At 42.0% G+C, this 23,664-nt stretch overlaps 1 protein-coding gene across 1 annotated transcript in view; it reads right to left on the reverse strand.

The window, feature by feature from the left end:
• LOC140301459 (uncharacterized) overlaps nt 1-23,664 on the reverse strand; it is a 36,162-nt gene that overhangs the window by 10,873 nt on the left and 1,625 nt on the right. The window contains exons 2-7 of the mRNA XM_072379908.1: nt 23,251-23,512; nt 18,967-19,010; nt 16,065-16,246; nt 10,479-11,893; nt 6,548-6,757; nt 6,142-6,265 (exon numbers count right to left, since the gene is read on the reverse strand). Of these exons, the coding sequence (XP_072236009.1) occupies nt 6,142-6,265; nt 6,548-6,757; nt 10,479-11,893; nt 16,065-16,246; nt 18,967-19,010; nt 23,251-23,508 (2,233 nt within the window). The 5' untranslated portion in view covers nt 23,509-23,512. The remainder of the gene's footprint in view (nt 1-6,141; nt 6,266-6,547; nt 6,758-10,478; nt 11,894-16,064; nt 16,247-18,966; nt 19,011-23,250; nt 23,513-23,664) is intronic.

The following is a 23,664-nucleotide window of genomic DNA, read 5'->3' on the forward strand; positions in this document are numbered from 1 at the left end:
GTTCCAGTTACTTATGTTAGCTTTATTCTATTCTTTATTTTAATACTTTCCCACTTTCTATCGTAACCGTTGCACAGCAGTTTCCCTCGGGACAAATAAAGCTTCTTGAAACATTGCTATCACTGATGACATCACTGATGACATCACTCTTCCACTCCGTGCTGTATATTACACTGAAGCCATTTTAACTATTACTCACTTGATTTCTGCTAAATTTCCACTAGATTCAGCTTTTTGAGCATGTTCAACTAATCCCATTCAACTTAAAAAGCATTTTCACAGGAACAGCTTTTTTTCTGGTTTTATTACTTTCCCACTTTCTATTGTAACCGTTGCACAGCAGTTTCCCTCGGGACAAATAAAGCTTCTTAAATCTTGAATGAAGAAGGAGAAATCTCCACATCTTGGCATTAATTTGACTCCACCTATCTCCACCTATGTGACTGACAGGGCTGTTTATTGTAAAAACCTTCAGTTAACACCTGTGTTCCAGTTACTTATGTTAGCTTTATTCTTTTCTTTATTTTAATACTTTCCCACTTTCTATCGTAACCGTTGCACAGCAGTTTCCCTCGGGACAAATAAAGCTTCTTGAAACATTGCTATCACTGATGACATCACTGATGACATCACTCTTCCACTCCCTGCTGTATATTACACTGAAGCCATTTTAACTATTACTCACTTGATTTCTGCTAAATTTCCACTAGATTCAGCTTTTTGAGCATGTTCAACTAATCCCATTCAACTTAAAAAGCATTTTCACAGGAACAGCTTTTTTTCTGGTTTTATTACTTTCCCACTTTCTATTGTAACCGTTGCACAGCAGTTTCCCTCGGGACAAATAAAGCTTCTTAAATCTTGAATGAAGAAGGAGAAATCTCCACATCTTGGCATTAATTTGACTCCACCTATCTCCACCTATGTGACTGACAGGGCTGTTTATTGTAAAAACCTTCAGTTAACACCTGTGTTCCAGTTACTTATGTTAGCTTTATTCTATTCTTTATTTTAATACTTTCCCACTTTCTATCGTAACCGTTGCACAGCAGTTTCCCTCGGGACAAATAAAGCTTCTTGAAACATTGCTATCACTGATGACATCACTGATGACATCACTCTTCCACTCCGTGCTGTATATTACACTGAAGCCATTTTAACTATTACTCACTTGATTTCTGCTAAATTTCCACTAGATTCAGCTTTTTGAGCATGTTCAACTAATCCCATTCAACTTAAAAAGCATTTTCACAGGAACAGCTTTTTTTCTGGTTTTATTACTTTCCCACTTTCTATTGTAACCGTTGCACAGCAGTTTCCCTCGGGACAAATAAAGCTTCTTAAATCTTGAATGAAGAAGGAGAAATCTCCACATCTTGGCATTAATTTGACTCCACCTATCTCCACCTATGTGACTGACAGGGCTGTTTATTGTAAAAACCTTCAGTTAACACCTGTGTTCCAGTTACTTATGTTAGCTTTATTCTTTTCTTTATTTTATTACTTTCCCACTTTCTATCGTAACCGTTGCACAGCAGTTTCCCTCGGGACAAATAAAGCTTCTTGAAACATTGCTATCACTGATGACATCACTGATGACATCACTCTTCCACTCCCTGCTGTATATTACACTGAAGCCATTTTAACTATTACTCACTTGATTTCTGCTAAATTTCCACTAGATTCGGCTTTTTGAGCATGTTCAACTAATCCCATTCAGCTTAAAAAGCAATCTCACAGCTGTTTCACAGGAACAGCTTTTTTTCTAGTTTTATTACTTTCCCACCTTCTATCGTAACCGTTGCACAGCAGTTTCCCTCGGGACAAATAAAGCTTCTTAAATCTTGAATAAAGAAGGAGAAATCTCCACCTATCTCCACCTATGTGACTGACATGGCTGTTTATTGTAAAAACCTTCAGTTAACACCTACCTACAAATGGTAATTTTGTTAATTGTGTTCCAGTTATGTTATATTTATGCATTTAGCAGACGCTTTCATCCAAAGCGACTTACAGGTAGGCAGAGGGCTAAGGGGGTCTTGCCTAAGGACCCCTACTGGAGGTAATACCTTTCATGCAGGGGATTTGAACCCAGGTCACCCACATGAAAGGTGGCAATCACACATACAGCCCCAGTTACTTATGTTAGCTTTATTCTATTCTTTATTTTATTACTTTCCCACTTTCTATCGTAACTGTTGCACAGCAGTTTCCGTCGGGACAAATAAAGCTTCTTGAATCTTGAATAAAGAAGGAGAAATCTCCACCTATCTCCACCTATGTGACTGACAGGGCTGTTTATTGTAAAAACCTTCAGTTAACACCTGTGTTCCAGTTACTTATGTTAGCTTTATTCTATTCTTTATTTTATTACTTTCCCACTTTCTATTGTAACCGTTGCACAGCAGTTTCCCTCGGGACAAATAAAGCTTCTTGAAACATTGCTATCACTGATGACATCACTGATGACATCACTCTTCCACTCCCTGCTGTATATTACACTGAAGCCATTTTAACTATTACTCACTTGATTTCTGCTAAATTTCCACTAGATTCAGCTTTTTGAGCATGTTCAACTAATCCATTCAACTTAAAAAGCATTTTCACAGGAACAGCTTTTTTTCTAGTTTTATTACTTTCCCACTTTCTATCGTAACCGTTGCACAGCAGTTTCCCTCGGGACAAATAAAGCTTCTTAAATCTTTAATAAAGAAGGAGAAATATCCACCTATCTCCACCTATGTGACTGACAGGGCTGTTTATTGTAAAAACCTTCAGTTAACACCTACCTACAAACGGTAATTTTGTTAATTGTGTTACAGTTATGTTATATTTATGCATTTAGCAGACGCTTTCATCCAAAGCGACTTACAGGTAGGCAGATAGGGCTAAGGGGGTCTTGCCTAAGGACCCCTACTGGAGGTAATACCTTTCATGCAGGGGATTTGAACCCAGGTCACCCACATGAAAGGTGGCAATCACACATACAGCCCCAGTTACTTATGTTAGCTTTATTCTATTCTTTATTTTATTACTTTCCCACTTTCTATCGTAACTGTTGCACAGCAGTTTCCGTCGGGACAAATAAAGCTTCTTGAATCTTGAATAAAGAAGGAGAAATCTCCACCTATCTCCACCTATGTGACTGACAGGGCTGTTTATTGTAAAAACCTTCAGTTAACACCTGTGTTCCAGTTACTTATGTTAGCTTTATTCTATTCTTTATTTTATTACTTTCCCACTTTCTATCGTAACCGTTGCACAGCAGTTTCCCTCGGGACAAATAAAGCTTCTTGAAACATTGCTATCACTGATGACATCACTGATGACATCACTCTTCCACTCCCTGCTGTATATTACACTGAAGCCATTTTAACTATTACTCACTTGATTTCTGCTAAATTTCCACTAGATTCGGCTTTTTGAGCATGTTCAACTAATCCATTCAACTTAAAAAGCATTTTCACAGGAACAGCTTTTTTTCTAGTTTTATTACTTTCCCACTTTCTATCGTAACCATTGCACAGCAGTTTCCCTCGGGACAAATAAAGCTTCTTAAATCTTGAATAAAGAAGGAGAAATCTCCACCTATCTCCACCTATGTGACTGACAGGGCTGTTTATTGTAAAAACCTTCAGTTAACACCTGTGTTCCAGTTACTTATGTTAGCTTTATTCTTTTCTTTATTTTATTACTTTCCCACTTTCTATCGTAACCGTTGCACAGCAGTTTCCCTCGGGACAAATAAAGCTTCTTGAATCTTGAATAAAGAAGGAGAAATCTCCACCTATCTCCACCTCATGTGACTGACAGCTATGATAATGATAACTGAGCAGGGTACAAACTGTGAGATTGTATTAATAAAGTCCCCATAAGACGGTTCGTGGAGTCGCTCGATCCTCCACCTCAAGAATCCCCTGCAGTTCCACCTGGTGAAAGGCCTGAGGAGGAACCAATTCACTGACAGGCCGCACACATAAATCCATAACCGACAAAGAATATTTCACGCCTCAACTCACCGCTTGATGAACATAATGACTGCTTTGTTCCACCCCATTTAGGGTGGTGTCTTGTATAAAAAGACGTCCGATAATCTTGATTTATCCTGCGTTTCACGATCATTTACTCTGCTGGAGCCATTTTCAACAGAGGGCAGTCGATAAATTCCAGTGATTTCATTCTTAATCGCGGGGATCTTTAGATTTGTTTAGCCTTTTTCATAACTTCAGATAGATTCAGAATGAAAATCGGAGGAAACCTCTTCCTGAAATCGATCAGACTAAAGTTTGAAATTCTCATATTTGTGTATAAATGTCTTCATGGCCTTGATCCATCCTGATCAGCTGCTCTCGGCTATCCTGGGAACTGTGTAAAAGGTTGCCAATATACATTAGGCCTCCTCACTACCTGTTTTAAAGCCCATTTAAAGACACATCTGTTTTCCCTGGTTGTTGTTTTCTACGTGCCATGATGTGTTTTATGTCTACTTTGTCTTTTAAAGTCTTATTGCACAGACTTTTGGTCAAATATTGTAGTTTGAAAGCATGAAAGCATGAGACCTGGCCATACGTGATCGAGTGGGCAGTGAGGATTACAGGAGGACTCACTCTGGTAAATAGGCTTGTGTGAGAAACTCTGCATTTCTGAGCCGTTGTAGAAGCAACAAACGGATACGTTCAGCTGTCTTGTGTCTGAATTTCTTAACACAAAGTAACGTTATCCCCCTTAGCTCCCTTTTAACTCTGTAAAAACTGTGATGTTTGTACCAAAACCTGTTCCCACATCTAATGCCAACAAAAAACAGACAGTTTCACTCACAGTTTGAGGTTCAGACTCGAGCCCTTTTAGTGTTGGAACAGCTTCAGCCTTTAGCTTTGGTTCCCCTACTGACTCAGAGTAACACTGGGTCAAAGCTGTGTTGCAGGCCAGGAAAAACAAACTGGATCTACTGATCTAAGACTGCTGGGTGTTTGGGGAAGCTGAACAGGGTCAACTTGCCCTCACAACAGTTTTTTAAAGAGATCTATGAAGCAAAAACAAGCGAGCGGATTGCTGGTTCCCTCAGTAGCTTTTAAAATGCTTGCAGTGGATAACTTGCCGGGAGAATTTGACCATTCAAGGAAGTCCTAAATTGTGATGAAGTAACAACGACTGGATAAAACAAGTTCCCTCTACGTAAAATTACCACCTCGACAACACAGAACAAGTGAGCTGACTGGTTATTTCTTACCAAACGCTATAAATGAGGTATTTACTGTTGTCGTGTCTGTTTTCCTTGCTCCTCTGAAAGTGTTGTCCTGGGTCTCTTTGCCCCATTTCCCATGGTGTGTGTCCAATATTGCAAAAACTTAACTGTTATATAAGTTTAAATCTTTATTTAAAGATACAATATATGGAGAGTGTGCAAAACGAGCTGTACTGCAGCCTCCAGGCAGTCCCAGGAACATGTATAATGTATATAAGTACTTTAAAATAAGTAATCCAAGGCTCACTCCTGTCTCTGCTGCTGTAACATGAGGGGATGCTATCTTGGCCAGGTTGCTCTTTGAAAAGAAATGTTACATCTACGATATAAGAAATACAATAATAATTTAACACCGCCATAAAAGAAACGACAGTTCATTTGCATTTCTAAAAGATTATGCCATAAATCAAATGTTCAGACATGCTTAACATTAGCTTATGTGTGGATGTAATTCCAAATATTAAGTTATATTTTCTGTCAAAGTGAATCGGATGCAGATTTAGTAGTTATGAAGCAGTGAGAATGGAGCCATTTCACAGACTCAGTGATTTACAGCAGCTCTGTCTCGCCATGTTGGTTCAGTTACATCATGCATCGTGCTTTCTTTTCAATTTACTTTCACTTCATAGCTGTGACAAGTATACTCTGACATAGTGGCGAGTGCTTTGGCTGTGCTCCACGATTCCATACAACACTGGATATTTTATGATTTTGAAATGTTTTTCTCTGCTTTCCCCGGCAGAATGTGCTGCCTGGTGTCCTGCTTTCCCATCAGAGGGCGTCTGTACATGCTGTCAGACAAACATTTGGCCTCAGCAGCAGCACGAAACAGCTCACAGCAGAATGCTGATCAGCTTGTTGCAGCTGCAGGATCACACCTGTGCTCCATATGTTACCTTTCTGACTGAAGCGCTTCCCGCAGTGCTGACAGATGTGAGGTTTTTCCCCCGTGTGCAGCCTCATGTGGTTCCTCAGGGAGCTGGTGTTGGCTAGCAGCTTGGGACAAACTGCACACTGCAACTGGGAAAGACACCAAGATATGTTTTACTTTCGAAAAAAGACTGTCTTGCAAATTTAAAGATGTTACATGAAAGTCTGGAATAGCTGCAGGGCAGAGGAGAGGCAGCACTTGAATTATTCCTCCTTAGTGATCGCAGATTTCAACATAAGTACTGAACACGGGTAAAAAATTAATACATTTAGCTGGCCAGCGCTTTTCTTAATAAATCAGCTGTAACTTGAACCAGTCATCAGAGCAGAGAGGGGAAGCCTTTGACAGAGCAGGCTGGAACTTGTAGGTACCTTCGGGGGCTGTGTGTAGATCATTCTGCTGCAGTGAAGGAGGCGGTGGATGCGCAGCGAGGGGCGGCGTGCAAATGCTTTGCCACAGTGCTCACAGGTGTAAGGCTTTTCCCCGGTGTGCAGGACCATGTGCTCCTTCAGGTCCCGCTTCAGGCCGTAGGTTTTCTCACAGTGAGGGCAGGAGAACGGACGCTCGCCGCGGTGACTCATCTGGAGAGAAAGCCATGGTTATTTGAAATAAGACGTGTGAGCATCACTGCCATCGTTACTCTCCACCAGGACGGGTAAATTACTGCCTGACACCGTGACTAAGCCTCCACCCGTCAGCTCTAAAACCCACACACGAAAACATCGGTGTGTTTCTTGTATCTCTGTGGAAAGCTGGATGAGGATAACGCTTCAGATAAAGTGTACACATCCTCCCTGTTGTTTCGTTTACAATCAAAGACTCTTTTTTTTCCTGCGCTGCAGAAGAATCAAAGCAAATAAATGAATGAACAGCAGAGAAAGAAGAAACTTTTTGCCTGTATCATCTCAGTTTATCACTTCTTATCTTGTACTGGATGTATATTTATTTATATTCTCATATATTTATAGATGTTTACTGTATATATGGGGCATTGGAACAGCCTTAGATGTTCATCTACAAAGGAAGACAACAGTTTTATCTGTATTAATGTTATATTTCTAAGTATTAACTATAGTCACATCAATGACAGATTTAGGCAAGGCAAGTTTATGTGTGCAGCACAATTCAACGACAAGGTGATTCAAAGTGCTTTACAGAGACATTAAAACAGAAGAAATAAAAAATAAAAAGCATGATTTAAAATTTAAGCAAAAGAAAGAAATAAGAACAATAGAAAAAATCTGAAAAAAATATATATATGAAAGATCAAATCAGAAAAAATATGATTCCGTTTTGAAACTCAAGCTTCTTTAAATGCAGCTGAAAATAGATGTTTCTTCAACCTGGACTTAAATACTGAGAGTTTCAGCTGATCTGAGGCTTTCTGGGAGCTTGTTCCAGACATGTGGAGCATAGAAGCTGAATGCAGCTTCTCCAGGTCTGGTTCTGACTCTGGGAACTGATAAAAAACCGGATCCAGATGACCTGAGGGGTCTGGGAGGTTCATAGTGGGTCAGGAGGTCACTGATGTATTTTGGACCATTCAGAGCTTTATAGACCAGCATCAGAACTTTAAAGTCTATCCTCTGATGGACCGGCAGCCAGTGGAAAGACCTCACAGCTGGACTGATGTGCTCCACTTCTTTGGTCTTAGATTTAGGGTAAACTAACTGTAAAAGTAAATACACCCCTTTGCTATGTACAAACCTATTCCCTTGTGCACATAACTGTCTCCAGATTCTCTAAATCTTTTGATATGATGGATACTCGATGACCATTTTACCCGAACCCGCCATAATTTACAGTATTTTGCAGAATGCTAAACCTCTGCCCATCTTTACTCCTGAGAGCAGCTTCCCTTCCTCATAAGGGGCTCTTTTTATGTCAAATCATGCGACTGACTTGTCGATTATCAGCCCAATTAGCTGCAACGTGTTCCTCTGGCTGCTGGAGAACAAGATGTGGTGATAAAATGACCTGAAATCAGAATTTTCATCTGAATCAAGGCCGGAAGCTGCATTAACAGAATATTTTCCTTCATTTCCTGTAAAATGACAGCCGATGGGGTTAAATGGCTCTTAACACTGGAGGTCAACCGATACATCGGGCTGATATTTGCGTTTTTTTTACTTGTATCGGCATCGGTCGATAGATGTGTGCGTTCACCGGTCAATTAGCGCATTAGCAATTGTTCACATTTCTTTTAAAAAAAGGCTTTTTTGTTGTATTACTGTTAAAAAATCTTCTCAGGAAGGTTTTTTGCACCACAAAGGCCTATTTAAGTGTTAATATTGTTTATTTCTATTGTTATATATCTAAATGTTCTACCTTGTTTGCTGCTGTTAATGTGTTTTGTTAATAAATGTTTCTCTCTTTTGTGTGTAAATTGAGACTTGTGTAACATTTGTTAGTGTGGTATACAGAGCCATCAGTGATATACCCACATTGTTCTTATTTATAGTTTAATATTATTTCCATTAAGATAAGGTCATGAATGGGTTGAAAATTGTCTGTGTGTTGTCTGATCAGGAAAGGTTCGTTTATTGTTTGTCAAATGGGGTGATGCAGTATCAAAGTCTCACCAGCAGAGGGCGCTTTCGCTACTATGAACGGGGACAAGGGAAATCTCGCGAGAATACGCTGTGAGAACGGGAACACACACCTGAGTGTGAAGATGTGTGTGGCGTAACGCGATAAATAATATATATTTTTGGCTTTTTGCAGGTAAGAGAGGAGAGTGGTAATTGTGTGGTTGATGGGTGAATGTGTTAAGTGTGACTTTATGGTCTCTGTTGGATTTTAGATCATATTGTTCAGAAACTTTACTTGTTTATAAAACCTAACGGTCTATCGGTTGATAGTACTCGTTGCCTAGCAACCTCGAGCAAGCGTAAGGCTGGAGGAAAGCTATGAGCCGGTGTAAAGAGCCCGGACTGTTCGCGTATTGTTAATAGATAAATAAATAAGTTAAGATAGATACATAATTGATTTCGTTAATGTGATAATTTTGGTAGAAATGAATGGCTGATTGTGTATTGGAGAAACAAATTGATATTGAATGTACAAAATAAGACAGCTGGTCTGGAATAGCAATGTAACGGTCATGATTATTGTTTGGATGTTTTGTGCAATGTTCATAATTTATTATTGTTATGTAAATACGCTGCGAGGACAAGAACACACACCTGAGTGTGAAGATCTGTGTGGAGTAACGCGATAAATAATATATATTTTTGGCTTTTTGCAGAACAAAAATAAAAGACTTTCAAATTAAATGTGTAGTGGAGGACAACTTCGATTTGTACCACGCTACATTATCATTGTGTCATTTTTATCATGTAAATGGAGGGAGAAAAAAACAAGAATCGGCCCAAAAAATAAAAAAATCGGCAGCACACATCAAAATAATCGGTATTGGCCTTAAAAAAACGTATCGGTTGATCACTACTGGACACTGTAAATAAACACGCATGAGCAACCTGCAGCAGACCCTTTTGTGTGTGTGCTGAGGCTTGTGGGGACATAATCGCTGACCTTAACACATCTTGCTACCCAGGAGCTGACAGTGCAACCGAGTAGAGGTCTGTAACCACTGCGGTCCACAGGAAGCTGCAATGGCGCCCGGTGATTCAGACGGAGAACATGCTGCAGGGCTTCCATGAGAAGTCTTATATTCAGAGTGTCAACTGCAGATTTCTCCAGAGAGTCAGCAGAGCAGGAGTTCAGACCTACGGACTCCTGCAGCAGAAGCTGGTTTGACTTACAGCAGGTCAAACTCTGTGAGTTTAACTTCATTTTACAGACATGTCTGAAGGTTTGACCCCTTCAGTGATTTGTATTTAAAACCATCAGATTTCAGGAGGCTGATTCCAAACAATGCAGAGTTGTTCAACACATTAACATGCTATCTTTTATCTGGCCTCTCTGATAGAAGGAGAGGCTCTGAACCACTCACATCTAACTTCTGGCTGTCTCCCTGCATCCCTTCTATCTTCTCTGGGACTTTTCATCCTGATTTATATCCACCCAGAGCAAAGGCATCCTCAGCCTCTGAGTGTATCAGAAAAAAACAGACAAACTTGAACTGATTTTCCCAGAATTAATCCTCAAACTTTAAGAATGGTTCAGCTGAGAAATCCTTACAGTACATTCACAGTGGATTCAGCAGAGAAGCACTGAGGTGAGAGTGCAAAAAGTGTCGGGAGATGACATTTATAATGTAGAGATGTGTAAATCTCCATCTTAGTCATCTTTGAACCCTCATATCTTACACTTTAAACGTTAAAAACAGAAGGAAACTACCTGGTGGGCTCTGAAGCTCTCTGCAGAGGTGTAGTTTTTCCCACAGTCTTTGCAGGTGAAGGGTTTCTCATCCGTGTGACTGAACTGATGTTTCTTCAAGTGGCCGATCTGGTAGAACTTTTTACCGCAGCTGGAACATCTGTACCGCCTCTCTCTGACCTCGGGCCGCCACGCCGGGGCGTCCTCGGCGGGACACGCTGCCGTGTGTGGCTCAGCGTCAGAGCGTGATGAGTTCGAGGACGCCGTGGCGCCCTCGGTACGGCTCCTGCTCTGCCCCTCGGTCTGTTTGGGCTTCTCACACGGAGCCGGGCGGCGTTTCGCCCGGCGGGTCGGACAGTGAACCTGTCGTGGTTTAGCAGCCAGACGGGAGCTGGAGCGAACGGGAAGAGGAGCGGGGAGGCCTCGGGAATCGGCCTCGCCATCTGCTGAGTGGCGGTGGGACTCTGTGGCCACGGCAGGGACACCGTCTGTTACTCCGTCAGTTAGTCCGTCAGTTAGTCCGTCAGTTAGTCCGTCAGTTAGTCCGTCAGTTAGTCCGTCAGTTAGTCCGTCAGTTACTGCGTCAGTTACTCTGTCAGTTACTCCGTCTGTTACTCTGTCAGTTACTCCGTCTGTTACTCCGTCAGTTACTCCGTCTGTTACTCCGTCAGTTACTCCGTCTGTTACTCCGTCTGTTACTCCGTCTGTTACTCCGTCTGTTACTCCGTCTGTTACTCCGTCAGTTACTCTGTCTGTTACTCCGTCTGTTAGTCTGTCTGTTACTCTGTCAGTTACTCTGTCAGTTACTCCGTCAGTTACTCCGTCAGTTACTCCGTCTGTTACTCTGTCTGTTACTCCGTCTGTTACTCCGTCTGTTACTCCATCTGTTACCCCGTCTGTTACTCTGTCAGTTACTCTGTCTGTTACTCTGTCAGTTACTCTGTCTGTTACTCTGTCAGTTACTCCGTCAGTTACTCTGTCTGTTACTCCGTCTGTTAGTCTGTCTGTTACTCTGTCAGTTACTCTGTCTGTTAGTCTGTCTGTTACTCCGTCTGTTACTCCGTCTGTTACTCCGTCTGTTACTCTGTCAGTTACTCTGTCTGTTACTCTGTCTGTTACTCTGTCTGTTACTTCGTCAGTTACTCTGTCTGTTACTCTGTCTGTTACTCTGTCTGTTACTCTGTCAGTTACTCCGTCAGTTACTCCGTCAGTTACTCTGTCTGTTACTCCGTCAGTTACTCTGTCTGTTACTCTGTCCCGTCTTGGCTCAGGTGGGACGGTCTTGACTTTCCTCTTCCTCGTGTGTGTCGGTGGGCGTCTCCTCTTAATATTTCTGTCAGGGTTTCTGTGCCGATCCGCCTCTTCATCCACCCGAGTCCTGTCTTTGTTTCTCGCCTCCTTATCATCTTGTTGTTTTGTCCGATTCACCTTGTTTTCTGTCAAACAAAAAGAAACACATCACTGCCATTTATTGTAAAGGAATAAAACCCTTAACTTATTTTAAACCAGAGTTCTGATGAGATCTAACAGCAGAGATCATGTTTCTCCAGTTTTAGCTTCTCTTCATTGGGTTCCTGTTAAATTCAGAATAGAATTTAAGGTTCTTCTCCTCACATATAAAGCTCTTAATGACCGAGCTCCATCACATCTTAAAGATCTCACAGTTGGATATTTCCCCAACAGAGCACTTTACTCTCAGGCTGCAGGTTTCCTTGTGGTTCCCAGAGTTTCTAAAAGCAGAACGGGAGGCAGAGCCTTCAGTTATCAGGCCCCTAAAAGCAGAATGGGAGGCAGAGCCTTCAGTTATCAGGCCCCTAAAAGCAGAATGGGAGGCAGAGCCTTCAGTTATCAGGCCCCTAAAAGCAGAATGGGAGGCAGAGCCTTCAGTTATCAGGCCCCTAAAAGCAGAATGGGAGGCAGAGCCTTCAGTTATCAGGCCCCTAAAAGCAGAATGGGAGGCAGAGCCTTCAGTTATCAGGCCCCTCTCTGTGGAACCAGCTGCCAGTTTGGCTTCAGGAAGCAGACACCCTCTCTACCTTTAAGATCAGGCTGAAACTTTCCTTTCTGATAAAGCTTATAGTTAGGGATGGCTCAGGTGAGCCTGAAACATCCCACAGTTCTGCTGCTATAGGCCCAGTCTGCTGGGGGAGCTCCCATGATGCACCTCTCCTCCCTCTGACATCATTGCTGTCATTAACTTGTGTTTCTCTCTCTCAGCAGGTATATCTGGCCTGGTGTTACGCTGCTTGTTGTCCCCTCTTTCCTGTCCCCTCAGCTCCAGCTGGTCCAGGCAGAACCTTCCTGGTTCTGGTTCTGATGGAGGTTTCTTCCTGTTAAAAGGGAGTTTTTTCTCTCCACAGTCGCCTCGTGCAGCTCAGGACGGGAGATTGGATCAGAGAGAAGTTTCAGAGATTTGCTTTGTTGGAATTGGACTAATTTGGATTTATAAATCATTTGATTTGATTGGATAACAGTGAATTTGATCCTTATTGCTTGTATTGAACTGTATCTTTGACCTGATCCCCTTTGCTGTGATGGTGCTTTATAAATAAAACTGAAAGACTCTAAAGTGTCTAAATGTTGCACAATTATTGTGTGACTGATTATTCCACTAATGATTGTTTACGCATTTATACTTTTGTTAAATTACATGTAAGTACACCATGTAAAGTATTTAGTCCATAAGTAACATTATGGTTTGTAGTGTATTTCACTGCTTCCTGTTGGTCTTTAGTCATTTATTTTAATCTTTTTGTTATTGTATTCTTGCCAATACGCCAGCTTTCCCTCTTTAAATCCAATTAATAACACCACAATATAAGTTCCTTGCAGGGATTGATGGTTCCCTATCTGATTATCTTTAATTTAGTATTTCTAATTGTTTTAGAGAGGCATTGAAGATTTATAGGCTCAATCTGTTTGAATCAGTGCACTACATGAGCACGGCTTTAATAAGATATCCACAGTCTGCTGCTGCCGGGTATTTTCTGCATGAAGCTCCTCCTCAACGTCCCATCAATCACGGCACATAAAAGCTCCACAAAGCAGAAATAATAAAGGATTAGCAGGGCTGCACAGCATCTTATTCCTTTATGACAAATGTGCTTTAATTATTGTTTTTTTTGCTTGCTGTTTTAGTTTAAATGATGTATTTTGTGATTGCAAGAAATTATTCCTCTTCTACTCATTTATCTCCTGCTTTCATCTTCGTTTTGAGGTCATTTCTGCTGACTGCGGTGGTTTTTTTGCTCTCAGCCGAAACTAACTGATGGAAATGTTATTACTGAGATCAGTGAAGTCACTCATCTGATCAGAAATTTGTGTTACATAAGTTCCTTTAATTACAACCCGAAGTGTAATTATAAAATAACACTTTGATGATACACTGGAGGGAAATATCTCTGAGAGAATCTGAACTAAAGAGTTCTTTTATTAGCATCTGTTAGAAATAACTGCATGAATCTATGGAAAAAAGGTTTCCCGAGACACTTTGACACCTTTTAATGTCATCAATTGTGTTGCGAGTGCCCTCTGATTACAGATGGAGCACGTTTAAGGTGCCGCAGAGCGGCCACATGAACAATAAATCTGCAGTAATTACATCATGAGTCATGTTAACACGCAGCTGAATCTCAGAGGAAGGTCCAGCTTAGTCTAAATGCTTAAAATGACAAAAAGAGACGAGATTTAAACTCGTATTTCTTCAGTTGGTAAAACCCGACAACACACTGGTTTTTAACTTTGTTATCAGGTCGAAAAAAGTGTTTTTTTATGTTACAAAACATGAACAAAACCAGTTCAGTTTCAGTCGAACATAACGGAGCATTAAAGGTGTTTAAATAGACCGTGATGCAGGCATCGCGGCGCTCGCCACTCTAACCACAGCCGATTCAGCGTAGATGTGTGAAATGACACCACAATGCGGCGCTGAGCCGCTTCCATTTGGACTGTGTGAATTATAAAGAGGAGCAGCGACGGGTCGAGGAACGCTAATCGGAAACTGCTCCACAGTTTGTAGAGGCAGGTTTTGCAGATTGCTGAACCTCATCTTTACTTCTGAGATACTGCTGGAAAAATTATGTAGTTATACTATGAGAAAAGCTGCAAGAATAAGAGTTTATGTGATCTTTTGGTTCTCATGTAGCAAAGCAAAAGTGTTTTGACTGTCTGAACTCGTCTTCCCATAACATTAAATGGCGAGTAATGCCTTTTCCCATAACATTGAACGTCCCTTTCCCATAACATTGTGTGGCCAGCAAGCATAAACTATATAAATAGCAATAGCACCATTTTGTTGGGAGACAACTCTGAGCAGCTTCCTGACAGGTTGTGCAGACTTGTCTCCTTCTTGCAAGAAATAAGGTAGTAAAACCCGACAACACGCTAGTTTTTAACTTTGTTATCAGGTCGAAAAAAAGTGTTTTTTATGTTACAAAACATGAACAAAACCAGTTCAGTTTCAGTCGAACACAACGGAGCATTAAAGGTGTTTAAATAGACCGTGATGCAGGCATCGCGGCGCTCGCCACTCTTTTTTTTTTTTCCCCCTTCTCCTGTTCAGCATTATGGCAGCAGAATTGTAGTCTGAATACCTTTGATGCCAAACAGATTTGCTTTGCCAAGGGAACTTTTATAAATGTAAAGCTCCCCTTGATGCCCATTTATTTATTTCTGTTTACAATATATAACATGTAATAGAGCTGAACCGGACCGGGGGACAAGGAAAGAAGAGGAAAGAGAACAAAAATAGAAGCAAAAACCAGACAACCAGCTGCTACACCTGTAAAAAACGGCGCTCGCCACTCTAACCACAGCCGATTCAGCGTAGATGTGTGAAATGACACCACAATGCGGCGCTGAGCCGCTTCCATTTGGACTGTGTGAATTATAAAGAGGAACAGCGACGGGTCGAGGAACGCTAATCGGAAACTGCTCCACAGTTTGTAGAGGCAGGTTTTGCAGATTGCTGAACCTCATCCTTACTTCTGAGATACTGTTGGAAAAATTATGTAGTTATACTATGAGAAAAGCTGCAGGAATAAGAGTTTCTGTGATCTTTTGGTTCTCATGTAGCAAGCAAAAGTGTTTTGACTGTCTGAACTCGTCTTCCCATAACATTAAATGGCGAGTAATGCCTTTTCCCATAACATTGTGTGGCCAGCAAGCATAAACTATATAAATAGCAAGAGCACCATTTTGTTGGGAGACAACTCTGAGCAGCTTCCTGACAGGTTGTGCAGACTTGTCTCCTTCTTGCAAGAAATAAATGTTTTGTGTTCATCGTCTCCAGCGACTCTGAGCCTAATTTTGAGAGAATTTTTCTGACAGATACTCTGCCTCTCTCAGGTGATCTTTCTATACCCAATCATATTACCGACGTGTTGCTAATCGCTCTTATTAGGTGAGATCTCCAGCTCCAGCATCACTTTTCAGGCTTTTTGTTGCTTCTTTGAGCTGATATTCTTTAATTAAACAGCAAAATGTCTCACTTTTTCAAACAAAACCTTGAGAAAGCATTAGAGATTAAGGTTTTTTTCTGGTACCAAGACATGAGAAATGATTTATGGATTTATGCAAAGCTGTCTGTGTAATCCTGGTAATTCTTACCTGTGCGTCGGGCGTCCGTCAGCTGACCTTTTGCCACAGCGTCATCATACAACAGCAGCTCAGATCCTGGCTGGACGTCCTGACACACACGCAGACACAGCTCCACGCACTCGCCCGCCTCACCACACCCACACTGCACCGCCACGTTCTGCTGGGCTCTGCATCGCGCCTGACAGGCAAAGCTGGGGGCAAAAAAACCCAAACAGAGGCAGAAAACACACTGATTCTGAATGCATCCAAACAGCAGGAGGCTCAGATTGCATTGATGCATCTGTGATATGAAGCACCGTCGGAGATTGCAGAGGAGGGACATAAAAAATTCATATTATGAGGTCAAACATAATGAGGAGGTGTAAGCTGAATGATATTCAGACAAAACAACCAACTTATTTAGTAGTTTGTGTGACTATGTTCCCTAAAGGCCCATCACAGCAGACTGAGATGCTACAGTGGTGCAGTTTTTTCCCCACTTTCACTCTGTGGGAGAGAAATATAGGGCAGGTTTTATCAGGACACCTCAGAGTTCACCACCTGGAGCAGGAAAAAAGTGCAGAAGAAAGAGTTGGCAAAACACATCAAGCTCAAGAAAAACTAGCAGAAACAGAGGGAGGGTACGACAGGATCTGGAGGAAAATATTGGGCTTTTTCAACCCTATTTTCTTTGTACTTTGGTGGAAAATACACGGCTCACAGCGTTGTTAAATGTGTTTTGACAGCATCGTGGAAAGGAACTCACAGAAGTCGTGCTGCAGGAGAAGATTAAAGTCGTGTCAGTGAGAGGCTGCTGCTCTGGGAGAAAACAATCCCTGGTTGTAGGTCGACTTCAAGCAGTTTGTGAACCTTAAAACTAGGGGCGCCCGCACCACAAGATTGGGCTTTACTGTCACTGAACTGAACACTTTTTGTGGGCTTTTCAGGCCGTCTTTGTGACTTAAAGAAGTCACAAAGTCCCACATATTTGTTTTTATGACAGCAGTGTTACATCCAGGCCTGCAGGGGGAGCCAAAGAGCACAAAATACTGTCACTGAACTAATCATGTGACTTTAAAAGGTAATTCAGAATCATCACAAAGGGACCGAACACGTGCACATATTTCAGATTTAATATTTCTTTAATCTTAGAAAATGAAAACAAATGTTCTTTTAACTTAATTTCACATATATATATATAATATAATATATCAGTCAGAGGGATCGATCTGGGGCCTGTGCCGTTAAGTAAGATTAGTGGCTTAGTGCCGCCTCCCGATCAATCACTTCTGATAGAAAATGAAATTATTAAACATTAACAAAGACAGAGTCCCTGTCCAGCTCCTACTGGAGTCAAAGACCAACTAGTTTATCCGTTTGACTTTGACTCAGATGAGTCCCTCAAAGCTGGTTCCTGCTGACTTTTAAAGATTTGGAACCAACATTTATGACTTTATTAATCAAAGTCATCACTGAAAGAAAACATTTCCTCACTTTTTTCCTCAAACATCATGTTCATGCCCACATACATCCTATAATTAAGTCTTTCGGAAGATATTTAGATTCCTCGGAGTGAACGGGGCAAAGACGATGCAGCCTCTAAATAAGGCATTATCTGTCTTTATTTCACCAATACTTTAAATGTAAATGTAAATGTAATTTATTTATACAGCCCTTTATAACAATCCATTTCGGTACCAAAGTGCTTTACAGCAGATAATAAATAAAGAAAAGAATAAGTACAAAGCAATAAAATAACAGTAAACGCAATAAAATACAGCAAAATTGAATAAGATAATATAAAAGTGTCACCATACTACTGGGTATTAAAAGCCATCTGAAATAAGTATGTTTTTAGCCCTGATTTAAAGAGGCCCAGGTCAGAAATAAGATGCATCTCGGGGGGGAGCTTATTCCAGAGCCTGGGGGCAGCAGCAGAAAAGGCTCGGTCACCTCAGGGCTTTTACGCCAGTAAGAACGTCCATTTTACTCAAAGTCTTCATTCACGTCGTCAAAATCTGATAAATATCCTGCCATGTTGCACAAAACTATCAGCAGCAAACTCTGTGTGAAGTTAGCCGACTGTCACAGAGCACGGAGTGAATAAGCTGTGCTGCAGGGGGGCGTGTGGATGAAGTGGTCCCAGCAGAGTGCCTGTGTAGAAATCCCTCCGTTAGCTCTCCTATAGCTGCAAGTAGCCACATAACAGCAGCTATGAGCTAACAGAGCTATAGCACACGTTCATTCATTCATTCTTCTTAAAGTATTGGTGAAATAAAGACAGATAATGCCTTATTTAGAGGCTGCATCCTCTAAGCCCCGTTCACTCCGTTATATGGATCTCCAGTTATCTAAATATCTTCTGAAGGACGCCGACTTTCACCAAACTGTTCTCTGTGAGCAGATGAACGTATTTCATGCCAGAAATAAGGTTTAAAAATACCGGAGTTCCCCTTTAATCATAAGACAACTGAAAACCCTTTTTGGGCCGTAGCTCAGGAGGAAGAGCAGTCGCCCACCAGTTCGACTCCACGTTTCCTGCTGATGCTTCGGTGATTGAAAGCGTGTGAATGTAGAACTAAGAAGCTGTAAGGATAAGATGATGTATGAGTGAATGTGGCATATAGTGTTAAAGTGCTTTGAGTGGTCAGTTAGAGTAGAAAACAGCTGTAAATGTACGGCCCATTTACCCTTTTTGTTCAGCACTGTAGAGCCTGAATAACAGAAAATGAGCTTAAGCTCTTATAAATAAGCAGCCAGTTTGAAATCTGACAGAATAAAACATTCATTTAATGAACCTCTGTTACTGCAGGACTTTTACCTGTAATGGAGAATTTTAACACTGCTGTATTGCTCCTTTTATCTAAGTAAAGCATCTTGACAGTTTTTACAGCTGCTCCTTCCCTTCTTGTGTGAATTACTCTTTACTTACTTGATCCAGACGGCTTTTTGCGCTGCCACGGCCCCCATCAGTGCCTACAGAACACAAAGCAGACGTTTATTGTCACACTACATGCTTTTGCCACCTTAATGATCAGCCACTCTCCCGTGATGGACCCAAACAGACAGTCAGAGCTTTCAATGTGCACTGATTGCACTTGTTATCCATCACTGATGCAGCTTTTCATCTGTGAAGCCCCTCAGACTGGAGTTCCTCATGCTTTCTTCGGTGCAACATTTGGTGAAAATTACAAAAAAACGATTCATTATCCTCCCACGGGGGTCAGCATTTAATTAAGCAGAGCGACTCGCAGTTACTGCCTTCGTTCTGCCTGCGACTGACACAAAACCGTGTCAGACCGAGGCATCGTTAGGCAGAATCAGGCAGACAAGATGGATTCAGGCTATTAAACAGGAACATGTGCTCTTTATGAGAGGCAGAGGGCTCGGTGCTCATCCTGATTCAGGTGCAGTCGGGATTCAGGCCTGAACATATGATAATTGCAGGTTTCTTGCTTCATTTTCCTAAAATATGGGTTCTTAGCTTAAAGAAAATCAGTTAAGGATGCAGAGAAATCCTCATTATAGTGTGCAGTCATTAGAAGAACATCGAAAATGGCACCAAAACAATTTTGTCCTCCCTTAATGAGTGTCAGCTGCATCACTCAGAAACACACACAGGAGTTTTTATCTCTTTCAGCAGCTTGTTTACAGCAGCACAGCTCAAGTTCCTGGTGGTTTCTTTACAGTAATGCATGAAACACGAGTTCAAGGGGTCACTTTGTCAAGCTGAGTAAAAGCTCCAGGCGGAAGTATTAAGCCCTGATGCAGCACATGAGTGGACTGAGCGGCTCCTGAATCGGTCGTTCCGGTCAGAAAAGTAAGGCTCCAAAAATAAGTTAAGAGCTAAAGAGTCTATTTGTCAACCGCTCTTTGGCAGCAGCTCTTTAGCTCATCGTTGCCTGTTTTTTTTTGGCACGATTGCTCAAACCTACTGAGCTGAAAGTCATGACACTCTGAACAAAGAACTGTGCATGAACACATTAAATCGAAGTGAATCGTTGTCGCTTTCATTGAAAAAGCTAAATGCAGCGCTGGCTTTTGATGGAGGATCTGTTTCTGTGTCTCTTTGTGGTCATCTCCACTCATAAATCTATGGCGAGCCATGAAATCAGTAAAGCACGCCACCTATGGAGGGTTAGGGTCCGGCAGCCGAGTCGCACGTGCTTTATTTTTGGGTAAATACGATTTTATTGAGAAAGCATTCATATGTAAAGGTGCTTAAACTTAAACTTAAAATGGTGCTCTACGGACCAACAACCCCTTTCACTGGCCTGCATTCATTTTAATCCACAGAAACTGGGAATAACTGCTGTTTTGCGTTAATATATGAGGTCCAGAATGAGTTTAATGCTATATTCGTCATGATCAATGATCAATTAATACTATGATTGGTTGTCTATTGTGAGTCCAAACGTAGGAGGAATGTGTAGCAAGACAAAAAATACAGTAAATCTATCTGTTTTAGCCTCCGATTCATCTGTGATGATGTGTTTTTCTACTGAAAACATTTGGGGATACATTGATAACATCTCTCCATCCATTCTGCTCTGATTATCTGAGATTGGAGGGTAGAGGCAACAGATCCAGGAGGGAAACCCAGACATCTGTCTTCCAACTCTGCAGCTCCTCCTGGAGGATGTACTATTCACTCACTTTATCAGGTCCAGCTTCATAGTCAAAGGTTCTGCCTCCAGAACTGCCTTCATTCTTCGTTTCATACCTTCAACAAGCCGTTGGAAACATTCCTCAGAGGTTTGGGTCCATGTTGTCATGACAGCATTAAGCAGCTGCTGCAGATGTGTCGGCTGCACATCTGGGATGTGAATCTGCCGTTCCACCACCTCCCAAAGCTGCTCTGTTGGACTGAGATCTGGTGACTGGAGGCCGTTGGAGTGCAGGGAACTCATTGAGATGTTCAATAAACCAGTCTGAGATGACCGTATTTTTCTGGGTTATAAGGTGCAATAAATTAAATTAAACTAATTTAAGTCAAAATCTGCTTTGTAAGCATGTCTCTGAACGGGAGACATTTTAGGGCAAGGGGTGTAGAAAATGAATGAATGAATGCACACACTTTAGTGTTGGAGCACAGATCGCATTACTCCGCCAGGCTCGTAACTACGGTGGCCCGTAATGCTCAATCCAACAAGCAGTGCAGCTTCATAGCTTAACAAGGCCGTGATAAAACATTTTGACAGACTTTTGAGCGCCGTGTACCACATAAAATCTGTTCTAGGTCAGAAAGCACAACCAGAGTTAACTCATATATTAGGCACACTGTTGATTTTTGAGGAAATTAAAGGATTTTAAGTGCGCCTTATAGTCTTTTTACTGTTTTTTATATTCATTATTAAGTAATAAATGCGCAATAACTGTCTGAGAAATAGACTCTCTGGTTTTTATTCACTGCTGTTTTAACTACTTGTTGTGTCTTCTCTAACTTGTGAGCAGCTGAACAACCAAACATCACTTTGGAAATCAATAAAGTCTTGTCTTGTCTGAGAGTCCGTGGCCTCAAAAGTCCACCAATCACACTCAAAGCTGCTCAACAAGCAGTAACTACGAGTAGTTGTCTTCTCTGGGTGTGTTGGTTAGGTTGAGGCACTGATTGTATTCTGATCTGTAGGATATGAGCTCTGTGACATGGTGAATTATCCTGCTGGAAGCAGCCATCAGAGGATGGGACACTGAGCTCATAAAGGGATGGAGACGGTCAGCAGCGATACTCAGGAAGGCTGCAGCATTTAAACGATGCTCAGCTGGTACCGAGGGGCCCAAAGTGTGCCCAGAACATCCCCCCCACACCATTACACCAGCAGCCTGAACCGTAGATACGAGGCAGGATGGATCCATGCTTTCATGTTGTAATTCTGACCATCTGAATGCTGCAGCTGAGCTTCCTTCCTGTCATCTGGAACCAGTCGGCCCATTGACCTCTGACCTCTCACAGGCCTTTCCACTGGATATTCTCTCTTTTTCGGACCGTTCTCTGTAAACCCAGAGATGGTTGTGGGTCTAAATCCCAGCAGATCAGCTGTTTCTGACACACTCAGACCAGCCCGTCTGGCACCAACAGCCATGCTGCGTTCAAAGTCACGTAAATCCCCGTTCTTCCCCATTCTGATGCTCGGTTTGAACTTCAGGAACATGCCTAAAGGCATTGAGCTGCGCCATGCGATTGGCTGATTAGCTTTGTGTTAACAAGCAGTTGAACAGCTGTTCCTCACAAAGTGGGCACTGAGTGTATGTGCAGCACAGATAAAGCAAATGAAGGATCATTATAGAGTTAAAAAAGGCTTAATTACACTTCAACTCCACTTTAGGCCATAAAAACTGCTTTAAGAACATCATTATGGGGTTGAATAATGAATAAATTCACTGTAAAACACAAATATTCAGTCATGACGAAGTCATGATACTGAGAGTATCATCCCTCGAGGGACTTCTGGCTCTGGCACAGGTCTGGATGTGCCCTGAAAAACCTCTGAGCAGGAGGCATCGTCATTGGACGTCCCCTCAGCTGGGAGCTGCGACTCTTCTCCAGCCTCCCTCCTGATGTGAGCTCCTGGGCCTGTTTCTAAGGCTGCGAATGAAGATGAACCAGTTGATCTAAAGCTTTGTCTTTCGACTCAGCTCCATGTTCTCGGGATGATGCCAAAGCCCCAATCTCTCTGTTTACCTCTGGTTCCATCACACAGAAAGTGTAACAGTGTGCATCATCCTGTTCTTGATGTGCTTCTGGGTTTAAGACTGTTAGATAAATCCTTTTTATTAAGCTTTCTGAAATGTTTGACCCACCAGAACAGAAAGCCTCACAGGCTTCATCGAGTAAAGTCAAAGGGCACGGCTCACATTTATAAAGGCAAAAGTTGTTTTTTTAAAATCATTTCTTCCATTTATCGTGAGTTCAAAGGCTTTCGAAACCCCACACTGTTTGTAATTCTTTCTTATAGAGTTAGTTGTTGTTAAAATTCGTCGTTTTTGATGATACATAAGCAGACAGGAACTTTAGAGATGTATTTGTGGATTTGTAGCCCTTCACATTTGGGCAAAGACACTTTTCTATGAAGCTTAAACTTAAAAAACTCTCTCTGAAAGCTAAGAGATGACGTGTCTGTTTGTTCTTTGTACATAAAAGAATCATCTGGATCTGACACGTTAAACATTTTAATGGATCCATTTTAAGGAATAAAACCCAAAGCACCGAAGTTACCTTTTCCTCCTCTGAGCTGCTGCTCCGAGCTGCTCTGGGCTCGCTGCCTCGGCTGTGGATCACCGGGTCGCGGTGACACTCGGAGGCCCACTCTGCGTCCCTCCCCAGCAGGGAACCAGCCTGCAGCGGGCGGCCGACCCACCACAGCCCCAACCTGCCCCGGCAGAGCTGTGACGGCCCGACAGCAAAGCCACGAGGAAGCCACGCCGTCAGAAAGGAGGTGAGATCAGACGGGACGGGAGGCAGGAGGCCGGCCATCAACCTGCAGAGGAAGATAAAGCTCAGGTCACGGGTCTGGGGGGCGTTTCTGAACATTTCTCTGTGGATCACCTCAAGGTTGCTTTTAAACCACATTCACCTGTGGTTAAACCTGCAATCAATCCTAAATTACTTTGATTTGATTGACTTTCACTG

The sequence above is a fragment of the Leuresthes tenuis genome, unplaced genomic scaffold (assembly GCF_036924035.1).
Source record: "Leuresthes tenuis unplaced genomic scaffold, fLeuTen1.0.hap1 SCAF_2, whole genome shotgun sequence".
NCBI classification, from domain to species: Eukaryota; Metazoa; Chordata; class Actinopteri; order Atheriniformes; family Atherinopsidae; genus Leuresthes; species Leuresthes tenuis.